Source organism: Kryptolebias marmoratus, linkage group LG17 (assembly GCF_001649575.2).
Source record: "Kryptolebias marmoratus isolate JLee-2015 linkage group LG17, ASM164957v2, whole genome shotgun sequence".
Lineage (NCBI taxonomy): Eukaryota > Metazoa > Chordata > Actinopteri > Cyprinodontiformes > Rivulidae > Kryptolebias > Kryptolebias marmoratus.
Window position 1 is genome coordinate 24,383,084 of NC_051446.1, and position 22,646 is coordinate 24,405,729.

General features: G+C 39.1%; 1 protein-coding gene across 1 annotated transcript in view; it reads right to left on the reverse strand.

Moving 5' to 3' along the window:
• Positions 1-22,646, reverse strand: part of myo1d (myosin 1D) — an 88,619-nt gene that overhangs the window by 24,560 nt on the left and 41,413 nt on the right. Inside the window, exons 12-20 of the mRNA XM_017438047.3 lie at positions 21,580-21,650; positions 19,650-19,724; positions 19,248-19,380; positions 18,334-18,500; positions 16,627-16,834; positions 6,769-6,992; positions 6,090-6,228; positions 5,159-5,263; positions 4,926-5,039 (exon numbers count right to left, since the gene is read on the reverse strand). Coding sequence (XP_017293536.1) covers positions 4,926-5,039; positions 5,159-5,263; positions 6,090-6,228; positions 6,769-6,992; positions 16,627-16,834; positions 18,334-18,500; positions 19,248-19,380; positions 19,650-19,724; positions 21,580-21,650 — 1,236 coding nt within the window. The remainder of the gene's footprint in view (positions 1-4,925; positions 5,040-5,158; positions 5,264-6,089; positions 6,229-6,768; positions 6,993-16,626; positions 16,835-18,333; positions 18,501-19,247; positions 19,381-19,649; positions 19,725-21,579; positions 21,651-22,646) is intronic.

A 22,646-nucleotide genomic window follows, 5' to 3' on the forward strand; every position in this document is an offset into this window, starting at 1 on the left:
CCCCCTGCTACCCCCACACCCCCATCTACCCCCCCCCCCCCCCCCCCCCGCGCTTCCCCCCTGCCGCTGCTTGTCTCTTCTCGTTGTTGTCATGCCAACTTCCCAGGAGACGGTGTTGTCATGGATACCGAGTGCAGGGCAGATCAGCTGATGTCTGTTGTCATTTTGGCCTGTTTATAAATGAAGCAACTTTTCTGTTTTTGTTTTGATTGTTTGGTTCTACGGCTGCACAGCAATCATAGATTTTTACTAAAATAAATGTTAGTTTTAACTAAGAAATACAAATTATTGCTAAAAAGAAGCATCTGCATAAAGATCAGGATGTTAGGAGGCATAAAGTGTAAAGGTATTTTCCCAGAGGCTGGTTGATTACGTACCTCCCAAACATGATTGGCCGTCTCGCCGCTGCTCTTTTCAGATTTACAGCCGCTCGGCCTCCCTCATTATACTAAATTTATTTAATCACTGGGCCTTCACTCTGTTCTGGACTGCTGTTACATAACCAAAAAGGTTCAACTAAGAATACCTGCTGTTCAAAGTACAGTATGTCTCTGTGGTGCTCATGAAACGGAGCACTTCAGACCAAAGAGCACTTAACAAAAAAACAATGTGGTCCTGACCCCAGGACATTCCAGACGAGCGTTCTTGTTTATAGAAGGTGCTTTTCTCTGAAGTCATACAGGATCAGATATCCGTCAGTCTGTATACTAGATGAATGTAAATCAGTTATCGGTTTGTGAACTGCTGTTCAGAAATGCGTTTTCCTGGCACTTGGAACAAGGCAGGGAGTGTGTTTGATGAGACCAATCAGCAGTTTTTGAGGTCCATTTGTCAGAATATTTGGCCTTTTGGAAGGACTGGGAGAGTTTTAGAAAATCAGATGGAGAATTCATTTAAACAAGACGAGGAACCATCTCCCCAAGGCAGCAAACCTGAACTAAGTAAACTTATAAAATAGATCTGAATAAAAACATATTGACTTGAGATTTGAATTTGATTGTCTTGGCATTCTTTTCGGTCAATCAACAAAAAGAAGCCGGCGAAAATGCATCTGAATGAAGGTTTTTCACCGGATACTTTTGAATCCCCTGGATAATTGTTATTTTTCAGCCATTTGACGAAACCTTAAAACCTTAGAGGTGCTCTACATGTATTCATGCACACCATTCAGAAGCTTTAGAGAGATACAGAATGGGATAATAATGTGTTTTTAAATATTTAATCGAATATTATTGTTTGTGGTGGACACCTGGAAGTCATAATGACAGATGCAAACACCAATTAGGGGTCTAAAACAGATCTAAAGAAATCAAATGGACTTACAAATTATTGCCAGCTGCATATTTAGCCTCAACTAGCCCAAACTGTTACCTGTTACAAGGAGTAAAAAAACAACAATTATTTTAATTGTTGATGAGGCTCTTTGGGAAACGACTTGTTGGTGACGTTTGTTTGCTTTAACCAGAAACAGTCAGGGTCACAAGTTGAAAAGTTTAGGAACAATTATTCTAAACGGGAAGTTCAGCAGAGACTCGCTGATGAACGACAGCACAAATAATAATATCTTATTCCTGTTGACCAGGTTGACTGAGAAGTGTTTTTGGTTTCTGAGTGGATTTTGATGACAAAACACAGAAAACTGACAAATAAATGTTTGATTCTGAGTTTTGTGTGTTCAGTCAGCACGTGGGTTTACTCCAGGTTCTCTGGTTTTGTCCCTAGGTGTGAGTGAGAGTGTGAATAGTTGTTCGTCTCTATGTGTCTCTGTGTTGGACCTGCAACCCGTCCAGGGTGTCCCCCGCCTCTCACAGTGTTGGCTGGAGACAGATACCAGCTCCCTGCGACCCAGAAAGGAGAAGCAGGTAAAGAAAATAGATGGATGGATGGATTCAATCCGACTCTTCTTGTGTCAGTGCCAGGCTGTGAAAGCTACACTGTCTGCTCCCCGGGTGACTTGTGTATGTAGACTGAACTTCATCCATCAGTTCAGAGTTTGTAAATGACAGCTTGTCTTCGATTGAACAATAACTAAGAAACTCTGTCACCATCTGTCTCAACTCTGTCCTCCTTATTTCAGGGCTTCAGGTCTCCACTTTCCTTCCTGTCATCTTCTCAGACTGAACACGGCGGCGTCTCGTCACAGCAGCTTCGTCTCTCACTCATTTCAGCAGACGACAGGGGTTTGCCTCTGCATCTGGGATTATCGTCTCGCACATTTCCTTTCCATTTCTATTCCTGACCTCCAAGGGTCAGTGGTGCAGATAGACTTTGAGGATTATACATTTACTTACACGTTACCAAAATGCATTTTTTTTTTTTCTTCTTGTTGGTAGTCATGTTACTATAAACTAACTAACTAAAGCTTAAAAATGCCATTAGAGATGTGATTTTATTCTCTCAGGAAAAAAAAAAAGCTTACACAACTAAATTCCTTAAAAGAATGAATATCACCTGCTTCTTTTCATGCCAAAGATTCAAATTAAAATCATCCTATGATTATATAATGATATAATGATATAATTATTATAATAATGACAGAGTTATAACTAACAAATCTAGGAAAACTTCACGTTGTTCTGTAGGATCAGCTCTCAGAGTATGTGTTGGATAAGTTTGCTCAGCTGTGGTGGACATCTACAACAAATAATTAAGAGTTTCATAATGCAAAAACATTATCGCCCTTTTCTCTTTGACAGTGGGCAAAGATTATAGCTTTTGCAAACAGAACAAACACAGACGTCAAACAACAAACGGATGTGACGACCCTGAGTTACAGCTGAAGTAATCTCTATCTGGTCAGAGATTATGAAATCATTAGCTTTGAGATGTGAATAATAGACACAACCTAACAGATAATCGAGCACCGGCCCAAGTCTCCCATTCTCTGACATCCATTTAAGAAGCCGTTTCAGATTTAAGATAAGACTTGTGGAAACCTATTACTTCGCTTCTAGCCTGAGGGCTGCCCGTTCACAGCTTTAGAAGTGGAGCGATGGGATGGCAAGACAGATGTGCAGCAAAATCCATCCCAACAGAATCGCAAAATGACGAAAATCAAAGCATCAGCTGCAGTTTGGAGAAAGGAACAACATCTATGCAAGCAGATTTGAAAAAAGAAAACAACAAATCTCACGGATTTTGACTGCCACCAAGAAATAAAACAAAAATAAAATAAACACTGGGCCTGAAGTGGACGAGGCAGATTTGCCATGGAAACAGCCTTCTGTGCTGTGTGCATGCAGCAGCATTAACAGGCCTGTCACAGCGTGAATGTGACTTAAAACCAACCAGCCGCAGAGCTCAATGACATTTGCTGCCACTTTGTAAAAAAATAAAAAGGTTGCTGGGAGATCAAAGACACCAGTGGCACCACTGCCCCAGTTTCAGAGCTTCAGGTCACAGGAGGGCTGGTTCCTGCAGCCCGTTACTTTTCCTAAAAGTTACTTCAATAACAGCTAAACAATGATCAGTTTATCTAAACACAACAATAATTTGACAAACACTGTAGGCATCTTGCTTTTTTAAGTTATTTATAGCTGATGTGGCTCAAGTCATCAATTCTCAGTGGCTTTCTTGTGCAAAAGTTTTGGACAGTTTTTCTAACTGTTTATCATTTTAGCCACTATTATTTTCCTGATTTTTAATTTTTTCGTATGCGTTTTGGAATCCAACTACTTCTGCATACTTTGTGCTGTTTTATATGCATAAAAGTTCAGCTCATTCAGCTCATGCTATGACTTTTAAAGATTTATTTTTCCCATAGAAAAGTTGTTTCAATTCCTTTAAAAACATTGTTTTGAAATCTGCATATTTGCTCTAGTTTGGTTTTTCTGAGCTACTTTAGGTTTTTAACTACAGTTCTGCTTCAAGCTAACCTTTTGTTACTTTTAGCTTTTAGCTGCTTTCTCCTCCTCTTCCTTTTAGCTACCATTCTGTCTGCTAAACAATCACATCCGTACAGCTTTTGCTTTTATGTCAGCATAAAGCAGCTGTTGCTGATTAGATAAAACAATGACAGGTTTGCAGTGAATGTATTCATTTCTGGTCCTCGAGGGCGACTATCCTGCATGCTTCAGACTTTATGTCAACAAATAAAGAATCAGCAGATTTCTGCAGAACTTGATCGGCTGAGGAGATATTTCAACCCTTTGAATCAAGGAAATGTTTAAAACATGCAGGATTAGTGGACCTTGATTGAAACACAGTAATAGGTTTTTGGCATGTCAAACATCCTGCCTGGGGCCTGTCACTGAGATGTTAGCTCTTGGTTTAGGGTCATTTTTCAGTATTTCGGAAACATCTATTAGTCTGAATAATCAGACCTACAAACCTCGTAAAAACAGGTCATCCCCCCCCCAAAAAAAAGGCATCAACAATGTTTTCACTCTTGACAAGATTCATTATTAAGATGCAGGTTTTGTATTTGCTGATGTGAAAGTCCAGATTGACTGCTGAAATATTCTTTTTCAACCCTAAATTCAATCAGAGATCTAAAGTCTTAATCATTGAACCCTTGTAAAATGTATATTTTCCACACATTCTTGTGCTAGACTTCATTTTGATAGTGACATAAAAACTAAGCTGATGCACCGACAAGTTTTGAAGTTTTAGATGTGAGTTAAAATCAGCTCAGAACTTCATAAATACAAGGTTAAACCTTGAATGTATAAATGTAGATTCAGATTGTTCCCTTATACGTTTACAGTGCTACATCTTCAAGTACCTTTCAATGCTTTTGTGTAAAAAATAAATTTATGACTCATCCATATTAGTCATTGTTTGCGTTCTAAAGTTTGCTCATCCATCCAGAAGATCCTGGAGTTAAACAAGCACACAGTTTGCAACCTTTGCTCTATAATGTTGCAACACAGTGTCTAATGAGCCTTTTGTTTCCTACGTGCAGTAAAAAGAAGGGGGTGTCCTACATTGTAAAGGGGGGTGCTCTTCATGGCTTTGTACTGCCTCAGGGGGTCCATCTTATACAGGTGGCGGTCGGTGATGAGCACGGCTCGGTTCTCTGCCTTGTGGAAACGGTTGATCTGGGAAACACAAAGCTCCTCATTAGTCATCCCCGGAGACAGCAGGAGCACACAAACAGGCTAAAGTTTATATATCTGTCCACACCTGCTGCAGGTAGATGTGGTGAGAAGAATTTTACCTTTCGCATGTTGCAGGAGAACAAAACCCTCATGAATTTGTCTTTGCGCTGCAGCTCGCTGGAAACAAGCGTGAAGGATGAGGCTGTGTCCGGACTGTCGTGTTTCTGTAAAACACAAAAACACTGAATTAGTCTGAGGAGAATCAGGGATTACTGCAGCATTTAGATTCACTTGATGAAAAGCTTAAAAATGCACATTAATCGTAGACGATTTATTAAGCAACTTAAATGATCTTGTATCATAAAAGTTGTTGCAGTTTTCAGAAAATAAAATGTCTGAATCCATTTAACACAAACATGAGGCAACAATCTCAAATGTTCAGGTTAGGGTTAAACTAATGATAATTAATAGAAAACTGGTCCATTTAAAAAAGTTTCCTCCGGGAGATGAAATCATAAACATGTGGGCGGCTGCCGAGGTGATGCAGGAAATGAAATAATGTGCACAGCCAAAAATACAGTTTTGCAAGCTGTGCATGCAAAAACTAGCCTTGATTTTCAAAAACTGGCCTCTCAAAACGTCACTAAACAGCTCGCTTGGCTTGGTCACAAATAGTTAGACTTCACTGAGACGTATTTTCTCGCAATTCTGAGTCGAGTTCGACTCCCCAACTAGTCTCTAATAGTCCCAGCTCAGTGAGATTTCACCTTAAACAAACAAAAGCGTCAACAATAACTTTGATGACATGTTGATCCTCCTCTGTGATGTCTAATAATGTTTTCTGCCTTTCTTTTCACATGTTTTTATAAACGTGATAGATAGATAGATAGATAGATAGATAGATAGATAGATAGATAGATAGATAGATAGATAGATAGATAGATAGATAGATAGATAGATAGATAGATAGATAGATAGATAGATAGATAGATAGATAGATAGATAGATAGATAGATAGATAGATAGATAGATAGATAAATAAATACTCACCAGGTAGTTTCCTTCCCAGGCTCTCTGTAAACCCAAGTCGGCCCTTTGGCCCTTCAGGGCCTCCAGGGCAGCTACCTTGGCCCTCACCTGCAGAGTCTCCTCTGGAGAGAGGTCTTTGATCAGTGTCCATGCCCACCACCTGAAGGAAACAAAAAAAAAGCTTTCTGCATCAATGCATCTTCAGAAAGCCTTGGTTAGCAGCTGCACTGTGCTGCCGTTTCACCTTTTGACTCACAAACCCTGACAGCCAACATAATTCTCAAGGAGAGCTATTTTCTAACTGTGCCCACCTTCGAGGAGAGAAAGAAATAGTGTGCAGACAAAAGGATGAAAGGCAGCCATGAGTCTTTGAAGGAAAAATAAAATCAATGCCCAGTTTGAGCCTGAGGCCAGAGGAAACATGTGTAAGCTGCTTCAAAAGGACGCATCTGGTTTTAAATCACACTCAGGGCCAGCTTTCTTTCTTTAAAGTGCATCTCAGGTCACATTAAGTTGAGCCAATTTTCCCTAAACTATCTGAAAACATTTTTATCTGAAAAAAGTTCTAATGAAGCGATTTAATAAGAGTTTGAATGGTAATAAATGAAAGGAAATTTAGTGGTTTTACTTCGTATTTGACTGTAAGCTGATCTAAAAACCTACCTGAGCAGCAGATTTATGGAGGAAATGTTCAGAATACCTGCTGTAAATGTTCTTCAGCGCCTCCTCGAACTTTCGCAGGACTTTGGGAGGCGTTGGCCACTTCACGTGTCGGCCGTAATCCTTCATGGAGCGCACGTTTTTGAAGCGGCGGTTGACCTCGCGGATGTAGGACTTGACCTTGTAGCGTCTGTAGGCCTGCAGAATGGTGAGGGCGGCGCGCATTTGCCGGTAACGCATTCTGGCGAGCGTTCCCCGCCAAACCTGGACACATGGGGAAAAAAATGTCTAACATTTATTGAAGGAATGCATATCACCTGCCACCTTTTCTGACAGATTTAAACTAATATATCCTTATGCTGAGAAGTAACACAAGCATGCACAGCTTAGGAAACAATTTAAAAGTGTAATCATGACTCAGAATGGTAGCTATTAGTTAAAAATGCAACATAGATCTGATATCTGTGATCGATTTCCATCAAATGCTGTAAACTGGACAATAAGGCTCCAGAGTCCTCTACTAGTTGTAGATCAGGGGGGTCAAACTCCAGGCCTCGAGGGGCCGCTGTCCTGGAGGTTTTAGGTGTTTCTGCTCCGACACACCTGATTCAAACGGTTTAATCACCTCCTCACCAAATCACCAGGTTCTCCAGGAGCACGGCAACAAGTCGTCCATTTAAAGCAGGTGTTTTAGAGCAAGAACACGTCTAAAACATGCAGGACAGCGGCATATGAGGACTGGAGTTTGACACCTCAGGTTTTAAAACTGAGAACACTAACATGTTAGAACTTTCTGCTGAGTTTTATTTGGAAAACTACAACTGGGTCAAGCTTGACGACACAAGCTGTCCGGTTGGAAATGGCAACCAAGGCAAACTCTAATATTCGCAACATTCCAGACAAGATAATCACGGCAACGTCACGAAGACCGGACAGAAAAGAAGTTCATAATATCAGGAACAAAATCAGTAAACAATAAACTTTCAGGTCATGTTAGCTTACCTCCACAGAGGTCACATGACTCACGTGGTTTTCAACCGATTCAGCAGAGTGTTTTATTTACATTGAATGCGGACCCGCATTTAAAAATTGCAACATATCTGGAAAACTACTGGAGTAAACTCTTTCAAACTGCAGCATTTGATAACCTTTTTAGATCTGATTTCATATTTTGCAATGAGAGCATTTAATGACAAAAGACTGAAAATTCAAACAGAGTAACAAGTTTTTAAAAAAGGACCAAACCTGAGTGTGAATGCTTTTAAAACTGCTTAGTGATCCGCGCTTTGGAGATCAGAAACTCATCACTAGCTGGTGAAAATATGTAAATCATTGCAGCCATTTTAATTTGGATCTATAATTCAGTCCAGTGTAACAATTTAGTCCATTATGAGAAAAAGAAGTGATTTTTAAACGGTGCATGGGCAGCATACATTCAGACTGAAGGAGGCCTAAAACAACCTAAACAAAGCTGGCTCTAAACAAACAGAAGTTGAGTGGATATCATGAATAATAAATGTAAGTGAGGCCCAGGAGAGCTGCAGCTTCTAATTCCAGCTCTCTGAAATCACCACCATATGCTCAGCTTTCCCTGTATGCAAATAATCCCTAACATTCTCTAATCCAGTGTCACAAACCTAACAGTGCTGGGTGTGATTTGACTGTAACGCGCAGTAATGGTGAATATTTAATCTTTCGTAGCGTGGAGGCGGCCAGCAGCTGTTAAAAAAGGTTGTTTTATTATTATTTATTTTGTTTTTGTATTTGCATACAGAAACTGTGGAGGAGGCAGTTTGCACCTGATGAGACCAGAGGTGCAGCAGCAGAGGAAAAGTTGGATCAGCTAAAAATAACAAACGTTAAAGTCTTGTTTATAACAGGAAAATGCACTGAAGGAATGCAGTGTTGATTCAGAAAAAAAAGAGTTAAGAAAACAACTTAATCAGATAATAAAACGGCCAAATTTAAGTGAAGGAATGCATGTCACCCGCTGCCTTCCAGGCCAGAGTTTTAAACTAAAATCATTTCATGATAACAGATGAAGTTCGAACCCTTTTGATCACGGCGTTACGAGTAATCTCATTACAGACTCTCAGATACTGCCACACTAAATTTAAGCTCAATATTGAATAAATTAAACAGAGTTGGAGCCTTTTTTGTCTTTGCTGAGGCAGCCATCTTGAATTGGAATGACTCTAAACGTTAATCCACGAACAATTATGTTCAGAGTTTAATTAAAGTCTGTCCTGTGGTTCATGAAACATTTAAACAATCAGACAAAGGCCATTACATTACATTACGCCTGCCTTTTAATGGTAGCGGGGACTAAAAAAAGCAAAATCTGGACTTTCAAGTTGAACTTGTAAAATCCCTTCAGCCTGATTTTGCAGAAACTGCAGATTTTATCCACAGAAACCAGGCCAGAGGGCTTCAGGTTATTTAGGTTAACATAATAATAATAATGTTGTGTCATTCTGACCCAACCAATAAGCATAAACTACAGTTTAGGCGAAAGGTTCTGCTGTAGTTCCTCCACTGCTGTGCAGGTTTAAAGTCTCCAGCGCCGTTTCTCTGGATAAATGATGACTGACAACCTTGTCCTCCGTTTTCACCGTCTCTAATGCATAACGCATGAGGGCGATTACGTTTTCATCCCTGATTGTCCCGTGAGATAAGCCTCCCACGTGCTCGGGACGGCAGCAGAGGGAGGACCTCGTTTCTCTGGGAATAAGGTTAACAGTTGCTTCTGTTCGCGGAGGAACTGCGCACCAGGCTGGGTTTTACGAGGCGGTGCTGGGTCAAATACGACCATCGAAACGTCTTAATTTGAATTTAAAATCACACCGACTCAAAACCTCTGGGATTTTTTTGATACATGTTGAAAAATAGTTAAATCTTTTCTCAGCTAAAATTCAAACTGCTTCGAAAAGCAGCTTTTCTATACTTTTACTATTTTAATTTAATAAACTGATAACCTACATTGTCTAATTTTAAATTCTGGCTATAATTACAGACTAATCTTTCTTGTAATTATCTTTATCGTGCAGTTATTAGATGGAGCTTATTATTATTATCATTAACTACAAACTGACTGAAGCAGAAATTTGTTTCCAACTTTCTTTATGTCGTCTTTACCGTCACAACTCAAAAACACAAAAAGGTAAACAGGATCAATCACGCTTCCTGCTGCTTCATTCTTATCAAACTTCTACTAATGATCCGTTTTTCATTTAGCATTAAATTAAGTTTCCAGAACCTCTCATTTAGTTGCTTTTTGGAAATCGGTGATTCATTTTATGGAGGCAACAGCTGCAGTATGTGCCTGAATTATTTCCATAACCACCAAAGTTTTGGCACAACAAAAAGCTTGTTTTGTTTTTATTTTTTGTGTTTAATTGAATGAACATACAGGCTCTGTCGAGACTACTTCTTTTACTGCTGTGGTGAAAAACGCAGAGATTTAATAAATAAATTCTGTACGTGGAGATTGTTGGTGGCGAATTGCAAATGACAGTTTTCAAAATGTTTCAAAAAAGTTCATAAAATGAAGATACGATTGTTTTGGAAAATACTTGATCCAAGCATGTACACTTACACTGTATTTAGATTTTGTCGTTAATTTTATCTTTTTTACCAACTAGTGATGCGCCGCAGATATTTCAGCTTTATTCCTAGAATGTAAAATATGTTTAAAAACATATCTAGAATTGTGTAAATGGGGCCTAAAATGCAGAAAATTATGAAAAAGTACCAAAATATTCTTTGCTACTGTCACAAGAAATTAAATGTATGTTGTATTAGAAAAATAAATAAAAATCACATTGTTAAGAATAGTTTCTTACATGCAGTTTATTAAAATGAGCTTTTTATTCTGATTTGGTGTTTGATTTATTTTCAACAATAAATATTTCATTTCTGAAAACACAAAGAGGATCGTGTTATTTCTGAAATCATCTGAAGCTTACAAGAACAAGTCAGATTTGGCATTTAATGCTTTATATTCAAAAGAATAATTTCAAAGATTTCTAACATGTTCTAATGCTTAAATGTTCTTTTCTCCCTCATAATAAAAAAAACGTTCTCAGCTGTTATCATTCTGCTGCCACAGTTGGGTAATTTTTCTGTGTGCTAAGAATAAACACACACACAGTTGCAAGTCTACTTATAATAAACAGTGAAAAGCAAAGCAAAAAGCCGCCAACTTGGACTTTCCGTGGAAGCTGAGTTAAGATCTGTGCACAGGCCAGAGCCAGATCAACAGCTCGGTTTACCGAAGCCATAAGTGACTGATTCCAGCGGGGAGAGGACCATAAAGCAACAATAAATCAGATAAGAGCAGACATTAAAGGACTGGATGGTCATTGGAGTATCATTACTGCGTGTGACGATGGGAGATGTGTTGGAATACGATGGAGGAGGGGGGGGGTTTCTACACACAGACCATTTTCTGCCAGTCAAACACCAGCAGAGCAGCTGCAGTGATGAAGATGACACTCGGGGGGATTGTGGATAAATCAGACCAATAACAAGGCCCCTGACGGTCTGCTGCTTCGCTCTCCGGGCCAGTAAAGCCATCTGATGGTCCTCGCCGAGCTCCGGGCCCCTGGATTTATGAGCTCATCAAAGCCAGATCGGGGATCTTTTTTTGTTGTTGTTTTGTTTCAACAAAGCGGGACAGATTGCTGGTGTTTGAAATGAGAAATGTGCTGCGGTGACTGGGAGAGCTGAACATGAGCTGGACTCTGCAGTGCTGTCAGTGTCAGAAGTTCAGTCCAAAACATACAAAACAACCGTTCACCTTGATGACACTTACAGGGAAACTAAACAAAAAAAGGCTTCACTCTGTCATGGAAAGACAGACAGGCTGGGCTGCAGCTCTGACACACTTGACTGCAATCTAACGCCTGAGTTTCCACATCCTCCAGGGGAAACTCAACTGCTTTTTCAGTGACGTCCTCGATGCACACGTTGGGCTGAGGGGGGATAAACATCAAGACCGTGTGACAGAACTCTGACGAACCACGTCCTGTCAGAGGCAGAGGCTCGGGTCAGCGGTTATTACCATAAATCGATAAAGAGTCCTCCTCCCTCCATTCACGGCTCCCAGTGTTTACCTCCGGGCTGATGCACTCCGATGAGGCGAAACGAATGTGTTCAAACCGACGTGAGACGCTGCAATCTCATTAAAAGAGACGTTACTGATGAGTCAGACGAACGGCCGAGCAGATCGGAGGAATTTTGCTTATGGTCAGCGCTTTGAGCTCAAATAAAACAAACACAGGTCAAAACGGGACAATAAAGACGTATCTGGTCATCACAGGACCATGTAGATTATAGATGTTCAGTTTAACTGCGTTATAATTAACTGGGTTGCATGCAAAGAATAAAGAATAAAACAGAACAGCGGCTGACCCGTCCTCTTTTTTCCAAGAATGCTAAATATATACAGTCTTAGAGCGCATCCCTCACTAATGCTGCGTTTTGTAATATTAAAACCCCACTGCAGCACAGTTAATCCTCTACAAACTGATCATTTTACTGCAGTTTAATTTTACGGTCTAATGAAACCTTAAAACTCTTACATCACACCTAATTTTTTGACTTTTTCCTTCAAAAAGATTTAGCAGCAGTTCTCCAGGACTTTTTTAACTTTGGTCCTTTTTAATCCACTCCTTTTTCTTTGCCATTTTCAGAGGAATGATTGTTGTTTCAGCCACTTTATGAAGCTTCATTAGAGCATAAAAAGCTTAATTTATTACCATAAATACTATTATATCTATTAGAACATCAAGTTTGTTATTTTGTTGAATCCGTTTAAAAATAGCATCTCCAGGACTTTTGTAACAAAAAGAATCAAGCAACTTAGGATCTGAACGGCTGTACATGAAGTGTTATATAACACTGTTTCCTGGAGTTTAACTGTAATTTAAATGTTTTGTCTGTTTCAAGCTTAGAGAAACAACTTCACAAATACCCAAAATGAGAATTTCGAGAGTAATTTGGGAGCCAAAAATCAACAGTTTTATTATAAATCAATGGTACGTATGTAATTTTCTATTATTAAAATGGTTTTAAAAAGAGTCAGAGTGGTCCAGAAAGCAGAATTAAATGTTAGCTCTGTCTGGAAGCAGAGTGAACATTAAGTTGAAACATCACAGTGAGTTTTGCAGAAGTGAAACTAAATGACTTTGCAGGTCGAGGAGGATCAGAGGATTGTGGGTCATGTTTCTGCTGAGGACAGATCAGCTGTTAGGAAAAGTGGAGGCTTTGCACTGAGACGTCTGCAGACGACCTGTTTTCCATTTCAGTCACATTCTCCGACAATAAGATTGAAATAACTACACTATTCGTTGCTTTAAGACATGATTTACTCACCGGGAATAAAAAGAAATAATAAAATTAAGGTCTTCAACCCTTGTAGATTTTTTACACTTAGGTCCTGCTCAAACAAGCCCCGTGTGGTTTTGTTATAAAAGCTGATGACCCAAAACAAAACCCTCCTTACATCTGATAAACCTCGTTCTACACACAAACGATGAAAGCAATTAAGACTGCAGCTCAGCGCACACCAGAGGGAGGGGGTTTCTTGTCACCATCACTACTTTGACAAACCCTGACAGGTACTGTGATGTGGATGGCTGAGCTTGGATTTATGAAATATTCATCTGTAACACACAGAGAAGATGGGGGGAGTATGTATAATTTATATCATCTGGATTTATGCTGAACTGTGGGCATCTCTTTCCTCTTTATGCCCGTTTCTTAAAGCAGCGCTGATGGGTCCGCTTGTGCAGTTTTCAGCACAAAGAAAGACGGAGAGCGATTAACTGTAATGCACGCAGGGGTTCCTGGAAGAAAGAAAGAAATAAAGCAGTGTCTGGAGCACAACAGGAGTGGAGCTATGAAGAAAGGACCGACGGATGGAGGATTAACTCCTTCCACTCCCCCACCTCAAAGGAGGAGGATATTATGGTAATTTAAGGGGATAAATAGAGAACAGAGCTACAGATAAACATAATGTTCTCCCAGTTAAGCCGCGTCCACACAGGAACGGCATATTCCGTTTATTTTTTAATCATTTCAGCCTTGAATCCACATAGAAATGGTGCTTGGAGGCCCTGAAATGGTATTTTTAGAAACCATCGTTCCTTCTGAACAGCCTAAACGCAGCCTTTTGAAAATGATGACGTCAAAGATCCACCTCTCATCTAACCTACGACCCCGAGCGAGACAGACGTAACACCAAATATGAATTGCTCAACAACAGGAAAACCTTCATAAGCAGATAGGGATTATAAACAATAACGCTGCTTTAAGGGTTTTCATTGCAAACTATGACATCTAATATAAAAAATGCTTTCCTGAGCTCCATCAAACTGCAGTTTTAGCAGATATAAAGATATGCACTCAATGTAAACAAAGCCCTTTTATCTGCATACTTTACTCAACAAATCTGAGCATAAATACATAGCGATACATCAAAACTGCTGGACTTCTTCATCCTAAACAGCTCCTCCATGATCGTCACCATTTTACCCTATTTTCAGTCACTTCGGCTGTTTCCGTAGGGAAACAAACACACATGGTAGCTGGCAACAAGTCGCTAGTTTTGCTTACAGTTTCTTTTATTTAATCACTGATAACAGAAACCAACAGTGCAGTTTCTGTTTCTTCCTTTTTGTCTGGTCTTCATGACTTTGCAATGAGTACCTTTAAATCAAGCAGAGCTAAAAAAAACGTTAATTCTTACACCAAATAACTGAATGTTAAAAAGGTTTTTATCACTTTATTGAACTGTTATACATCAAGAATATATTTAAAGACATGAGAAACTCTGACTTTGATTCTGAAATGGGACCATTTCAAAAAAACAAGACGTATATAAATAATTTAGCCTGATATTTAATCCTTCCCTCCAGCCACCCCTCAGTGGATCCTGGGCCTGAAATCATCCATTATGTCCACATATTTGGACTGGCATGACGGGGATTCCTTAGTCCACATAAATGATTCAGTTTCTGCTCTTGTGCTCGTCATTCAGTGTCTTATTTCCTGTTTTCGGTGTACTCTCATTACAGCGCCGCTCACAGGCCAACGGCACAACGAGCTGCCACTCACACTGCCTGCAGAGTCACAGACTGGGATGTTTGATGGGGCAAACAAAGCTGTATTAATACGAATCCGTGAGGCAAACAGGGACGAGGAGAGTGTCTGAGCCTCAGTGGTGCACCGACAGACTTGGCAGGAAGTCGGATGGTGTGCCAGGTGCTGATAAGGCGACTATTTGGCAAAGCAGCTCAAACTCGAGCTGGGATTTCTGCAGGAGCCACTTCTGCTGTCACACTGCTGTTTGACTAGGAGCGAGCGTGCATGACAGATACCTCAGACATGCTGTGACGGCTGATGGAAGAGCTGCGTCTCTTCTGGGCTTTCCCCCTCATTATCAAACCTGGCTTACAACTGAGATACAAGATAGGATTTCCCTGAGGGAGAGGAGGAAGGGACAGCCAAAGGGTCACGCAGATCAATGCAAAGGTCAACAAATCAATCCGGCACAGAAGCTAATTCGCCTTGGATGTCAGGGCTTAGCTGGAGACAGGCGTACATGAAAGCAGCGCAGAGTTGAGGAATCTGTCAACGCGTCATGCCCGTCAGGTGGAGGACATTTAGATTTATGTACACACCTACATACTGTTGACAAACTGATGCTGTCAGTCAGAAATGACATCCTTAAAGCATCCAGCCTGTCCCAAACAGCGCCTCGGTCTACACTTACAAAACCAATCAAGATTCTTACTCTGCATATGAAAACCGACGCCTGTCACGCGAAGATCTCGACGTTCTCGCCTGAAGGAAGTGTCATCAAATCACTGACGCACGAGGCTTCTCAACTCGGTGACATGTGCATCAATATTCACAGCAGATTCCTTTAAAAACATTTAATAAATGATTATACTATTCTGTTTGTTGCAGTCTAAATTAGAAACGTTTCGGTTTTTAACTTTACGACCTACTCACAACTTTACAAGAGCTGGTTGTATTAAACCTCGCCGCTGATAAAAGATTATATCAGCTCTTAAAAAGCCTCTGTGCTTGTATAATTTTGTGCCGAGTCAGAGCTTTTCAGACGTAGAGCGGCTGATGAATTCTAACACGAGCGCGACTTCCCAACCAGAGGAAGCTGATAATCGTGTTTCAAGGTCGTAATCAGATGATAGTTGTTAATAATGAGGTTTTACAAGGACGGATGTTTACAATTAAGAGCCAGGATTCACACGCCTCACGTTTGTTTTTACCCATGCAAATCAATCCAACTCCTTCTGCAGACTTTGTGCAGTTTTAGCCGTTCATATATTAAAAACCTTCAGCTCATTCAGGAGATAGCTGCTGTGACTTTTGTAACTTTTAAACTTTTCTAAATATTTAACTTTATTTCTAAAAGTTTCCTTATATTAACACGTTGAGATCTTCTAATTTCCTTTAAAAACTTTGTTCTTTGAAATCTGCTTCAGCAGATTGGCTCTATTTTTGCCTTCTTACGCCACTTTTACCCCTCCAGCTCGGCCTTTTGCTTCTTTTAGCTTTTAGCTCTATGCTACTTTTAGCTGTTAGCCAGTACGCTCCTTCTTTTAGATTTAATCATTTCAGTTTCTTCAGCAAATTTCAGAAAAGTCACTCAGGGCTCAGCAGTCCAGCTATGCTTTTACAGAAATTTAATTATTATTAAATAAGATATAAACGATTTGTTAGTTTAATAATCTGCAAAAAACACAGTGTAGGAGACATAAAAAATAAAAAATATTTAGAGTTTGTGATACTAGGTGGCTTCTCATTGGTTTGTCTTTAAATTTGCTCCGTCAGAACTTGAAACTTTCAGTTTTTTAAAGCGTTTTTTTACCTTCTGGAGGAAGAGGACGATTCTCTGGACCATTTCAGCTCGCTGATCCTCCAGGCTGAAGAGGGTTCGAGGCGTTCGGATGAAGACTTTAGTTTTGCCGTAGGCCACGTCGTGGTCAAACTTGCAGCCCTGCAGAAGTTTCTTCACGGCGTCTTTGTCTGACGGCAGGTCGTGGTTCGGCCACGTAAACTCTGAGATCATCTTGTATCTGAAGGAGGGACGAAGAATCAACACAGAACATTTTAACACCTTAAAATCAAATTACTGCAAGATTATTATACTGAACAGACTATCAGCCTGTTAGCTAACTGCAACATTAGCCTCAAGTTAATTTTGATGAATGTCTTTAACTTTAACACTGATCAGGTAAAGTAACAGCTCCTATTTAACTCAAGTTTTCTGCATGAATTACTTTAATTATAGACAAAATCATGTTTTATGAATAAAGACTATTTGCACTTTACTGTTAGGAAAACTGGATCTTTTATAAACAACAGAATTAGTGCTTTGGATACATTTTACATTTGCTGGTTTAAGTTATTATTTTTATATTTTCATCTATGACACAAACTTGGATGTCGTGCACCAAACGCAAAGAGATATTTTCAAACTTTATCTGTATGCATCTAATTTAACAACCAAGAACTTTAGTTCTCATGTCATTATTTTCACAAAACTCTGCACATCAGAGATTTTTGTGAAAAGCGGTGTGAGTTTAGTTACCATATATTACCAATTTCAACATGCTAACATGAGAATATAGTTACCAGATAAATAAACATGTATATTTATATATTTACATGCATTTTAAGTGCAAGCTTAAATAATTTAGAGCTGAACAAACACAGGCTGTGATGATTTATGTATATTTTGAAGAGGAAATATATGAAAAGTTTCAGGAGAACTGTGTAGATTTGAGTTTAATGAGACAAATAGATTAAATTGTACCTTAAAATGGAAGTTTACCTACATTTCTGTCACTATAGTCATTTTCTGATTTTTGGGGGGTTTTATATTTTAGGTTTATTTGTTGTTTTTCACAGAACCTAGACTATATTTAAAGGGGTAAATATTTTTAATGATTTATGTTTGTAAGCATTATTCATAATGGCCAAATATTTCCTCATTTTTCCAGCACAGGTGGACAATTAACCTAAGAGCTCCCTGATTGCTTCTCACACTCACAAACAAATTAGTGCTAATTGGGATGTAAACATGTTTGTAATGCAGAGTTTGAGCTTCTGTATGAATAAAAGATGAGCTATTAAGGCAGGTCATTTATGTGTTGAATGGAGCAATATTTCATTACATTAATATGTTTTTATTACCACCTCTCTACAGAAATTACAGTCAAATCTGAGTGTTTAAAGTGGCTTTAAATCAAAACACCAAGCAGGATGTTTGCTGGAGGATGATGGTGGAGAATTGTTATCTGAAATTCATTTTATAAAACATAAAACTCCTGATGATATTCTGTAGTTAACAGCAAGACAAAACACAAAGAACAACAAGTTGGTCTTCTGGATGTAGTAAACGTAGCATGATTTTATTTTGAAATTGGAACGATATCAGCTATCAAGTGCAAAAAAAGTGATTTTTTTTTTAATAGATTTCTCCCCTTTTCCTATTATGTCCTGCTAATAACAGATCAGATTAATCAGTAAAGATAGATTCAGCCCCGGCTTGTGTGATGATGTCACGGCGTACCTTTGCAGGAAGCGAGGATACGTCTGTCTGTAGGCGAAGCCGGCTCGGCGAACTCGGACGTTCTCCAGCAGCCCGAGGTACTCCACCTGATGGCGGCAGCGCTCGTGCTCGAACAGCAGAGGAGACTTGACATCGTTGGGCTTGATGCAGCGCACGTAATACGGTTCCTGTGGATTATGATGCAAGGAGACAGTCTACCATCATCTGCAAAGAACAGCCTGCTATATTTAAAGAGAGACAAGTGGAATAAAATAATTCACTTTTCTTCTTGAAACGAGGAAGGATTCTGAATTTAAATGGGTTTAAGGTTTATATAATTTAACCATTTATCGTGTTCTACTTTCATGCATACAACTTTGTTTTATAATTCATGAAAGAAAGTGACAGATTGAGGTTTTTTTTTCTTTTTCTTCTGTTTTGTGCAGATTGAAATCAATGCAATTACAGTTAAAAGAAAAAACAGATGGTTTAAAGTGAACATCTTAATGTTTTTTGTGACTCTGGAGCAACATTAGACTTAATCCACCATTTTATTATAGATATCTATTTTAGTAGTTATGAATAAATGAATGGGTTTATTTTGATTACATATTCAATTAAAAAAAACAAGCATACGGACAACAGAAACAACATAAAAATGAGTCTTCTGTAGCTGAATTACACCCATCTTCACATAGAAATCTCTTTTTTTTAACTCATTCCATAATTTGACTCTCAGAACAGAAGTTTTATATTAGTTTAACTGGACAACTTTCAAATGCAGATATAAATACTTCTCCTCTTAATAAAAATAATCATTTCCATTGTTTTTAAACACAATATCTGGATCTTATAAAGACACGTTCCCTATAAAAGGTTTTCTGTATTGTTATTATAATAATGTAGCTCTTATTTTTTTATGAAAGGCTCCTCACCTTGCTGGCGAGGTTGTCCACCAGTGAGATCATGGAGTTTTTGAAAAGCGTTGCTGCCGTCAGCGGCCGTTTGGTGACCTCGGTGATTCTCAGCTTGCCCTCGGGCCACATCCCCTTCAAGACCGGGTTGGAACTGGAAAAACAAAAAAAAACCAACCATGAAAACATCAAAAACACTGTCTTTTTATAATATAAAACAGAAAAATCCAAAGAAATCACGCTGAAAGGAGCACGTGCGATTTGTAAGAAATTATTAGCTGTAAAATTCAAATAAAGGAAAAACATAAGGAGGAGGATCAAGCTAACAGGAGATTAATTGTCCCCTGCTGGTTGTGTCTTTGAGAGGTTTTTTGCAATCAACGGTGCAGAAAGAAAGCTCTGAAGAGTGTGAAAATGTGTCACCTGTTGTACAAGAGTCTCTTAAAATCCTGGAACAGCGTGTCTTTGTTCTTATCGATGAAGCCCACCACTGAATACCTGCGAAAGAAAGGGGGAAAAACTCATTTCACATTTTATTTGGTAAAAACCCGTCCTGGTTCTTGTTATTCTATGAGCTACATCATAGCTGCGCCGTTACAGAAATGACAAATGGATGCTATTTCTGCTACAATAACCTTAAAGCCTCGAGTTAATGCACATTTTAAGACGAAGGAGTGTGTTAGTGATGCTATAAATATCGGAGCTCTCAGCCTCCTGCCTGGTCTAAGTGTGGCTCAGGGATCAATCAAGTCCCGCTCCCCCGCCTGAGTCCTCCCCCAGGTGGCAGACACTTAGCTTTTACAAATGGGCTCCACACATTTCCACGAGAGCCCTTTTCCAGGGCTTACCGTGCGATTTAATCATTTGAATTGTGTCCAGGAGCTGTGGGAATTAGAGAGTGGTGCCTTTGGAGTAAAGATGTCCTTTAAGTGTCCAAACGTGTGAAGAAGAGGAGAATTGTTGTTAATACTGGTTTATACATGAATGCAGACAACAGGGGAGATTTCTAAGCATCAAGACAGAAAAAGATTTGATTTTTCTGTCACACAGATATGGATTATTTTTGTTTTAATAACCAAGTCAGAAACGGTCAGATGAAGGTTATTAAATCATGAAATCTTCTGAGTTTATGACTACAAATTAAAAATAAAGAATGTGACATTCTGTCTCATTTAAATGCTTTTAACATTTTAAAATATGATCTTAACTTTCACAAGAGGCATTTAAACTTTAGCATGAAGAAATTCTTAATTCTTAAATTACATGTTACAGTAAATCAATGTAAAGAGACTAAAATAGTTTCATTTTCTGCACGACTCTCATTTCAGTCAAGGAAGTCCTGAGCCAATCTCAAGCATTAGATCTGAGTCCTGATAGAAATATTTTTTATTGATCAGTATTAAAGTAGCTGACCAAACTGAGCTCCTGATTTTTTTTCTTCTACGGTTTTAAATCAGGTACGCCACAGAAAAGCAAAGTTCAAACACGTCTGTGGTGTGGAGGCATTTTAAAACAGAAAATAAAAGCAGTTTGGTTGAAATTTGGGTATTTCTTGTTAATTTAATTCGACATTTCAAATCCAAACGCATGGCTGAGTACAGAGTTCACTCAGGAAACTAAAAACGAGACACTTTAGATCAGTGCTTCCCAAACTTCTCAGCTTTCAACCCATAAATTAACAGCGACAAAGATGTGTTGGCTGTTTAAATATCCAAATATGCTAATGACCCTATTAAATAAGAGCATAATGACAACACAAACAGTCCTAACATCCATTATGCTATTTTTTAAATCATTAAATGACTTGTATTTCAATTCTCTGCCACAATTATGTCATAAAAACTAGTTTTTGAATTGCAGGTTGATATCTGGAGATTATTTAAGGACCCCTGCTTGGTGTTGAGTGACCCACATTAGGACCCCGACCCCAACTTTGGGACTCATTGCTTTAGATTTTAAAAAATGATCAAAATAAACAGATTTTCTTTACTCCAACATGACGGCTTTGATTCTGATGGGTTGTAATCTGCAAGTCTGTGCTGTAAAAGTTCCAGATTAAGACTCAGTATTGGCAAAAACTTTCATGACTCGGGTCGACATCACAGACATAAAAATCTTGATTGGGACATTATTCATTTCAGATGATCTACAACATCGAGGATGATATAAAATACAGAGATTTGCGTAAAAACTGAAAAAATTAAAGTTGATTTGGTTAAATTCTTATTAAAAACCATCCATAGAGGAGCTTCTTTAAGAACCTCTGAGGGACGGTTATATAAAAGTGTTGGAGAGGGGGATGAATCATCAGTAAAAGCTTTTCTTGAATGGATAAAATTTTAAAGGTACTTACACCACGTCTCCTGCATAGTGCCTGATGCGAAAGTCTCTGTCGAACTCCAAACTCTTATCGGTTGGAGAGAGCTGTAAAAAACACACAGCGAGCCGTGAGCGAACGACGACACAATATTTCCAAGAATCACTTATTTAAAAGGCCAAAACCTTCAGGCAAAGAAAAATACTTTAAAGCGGCGTTGCATAACACTTTCATTACTCCTGTATGGATTAAAATCCATTAAGTCTTTATCTGAGCTTTAAAGGCTTTTAAAAATCAAAATACAAACCATTAAAACGACTGAATGAATGATCGGTATCAACCGTGAGGATGTACGAACATTCAGCCCAGATTATCTCCTTTATTATGAAATGCAACTAATTTGACTTGGCAGTCACACATCTGCACACCGTTTACTGCAGGTAAAACATTAATAACAACTTCAATTTAAATCTCTTTAAAGAGTAAAAATCTTCAGTGGAAAATTTCTGACAGAAGTGCTGCATGAGGATAAATTAGCTGTTGATTTAATAATGCATCATATACATTAAATAAAATAAATTAAATGAATTAAAATCTGATTTTTCATGTCTGTGGTATTGATTGTTTCAAAGCAGCTACACGTCTGAAATCATTACAGCCCAACCAAAACAATGAAAGAGTGTTTTAGGTTTTAGGAGGATAACAAGGTGTTCCCTGACCAGACTATAATCCCCACATCGAGTTCTGGGTCTGCCCAGGGTCTCCTTCCAGTGGGACGAGTCCAGAAAACCTTCAGATGATGGAGCTCCTCATCCTGCCTCAAAGGCTAAACCTTCAGAGGAAACTCATTTCAGAGTCCCAGATACCTGAACCCCTCCGCTTGAGGCAGAGACTCATCCTCGACACAAAGGAGAGCATTTTGCAGGCAGAGACGAGGCACCGAGGTATCTACCACTGAGGACCCCGAGTTCCTGACCTCAGTGTTTTATAAAAACATGAATCCAAACAAGGCTTTTGAACGGCGTGGTTCTCTGCGTAGCTCCACCAGTTTCCTGTAGGAGGCGCTGCAACTGTGTGCAGCTGCAGCCAAACTCAATGTCTAC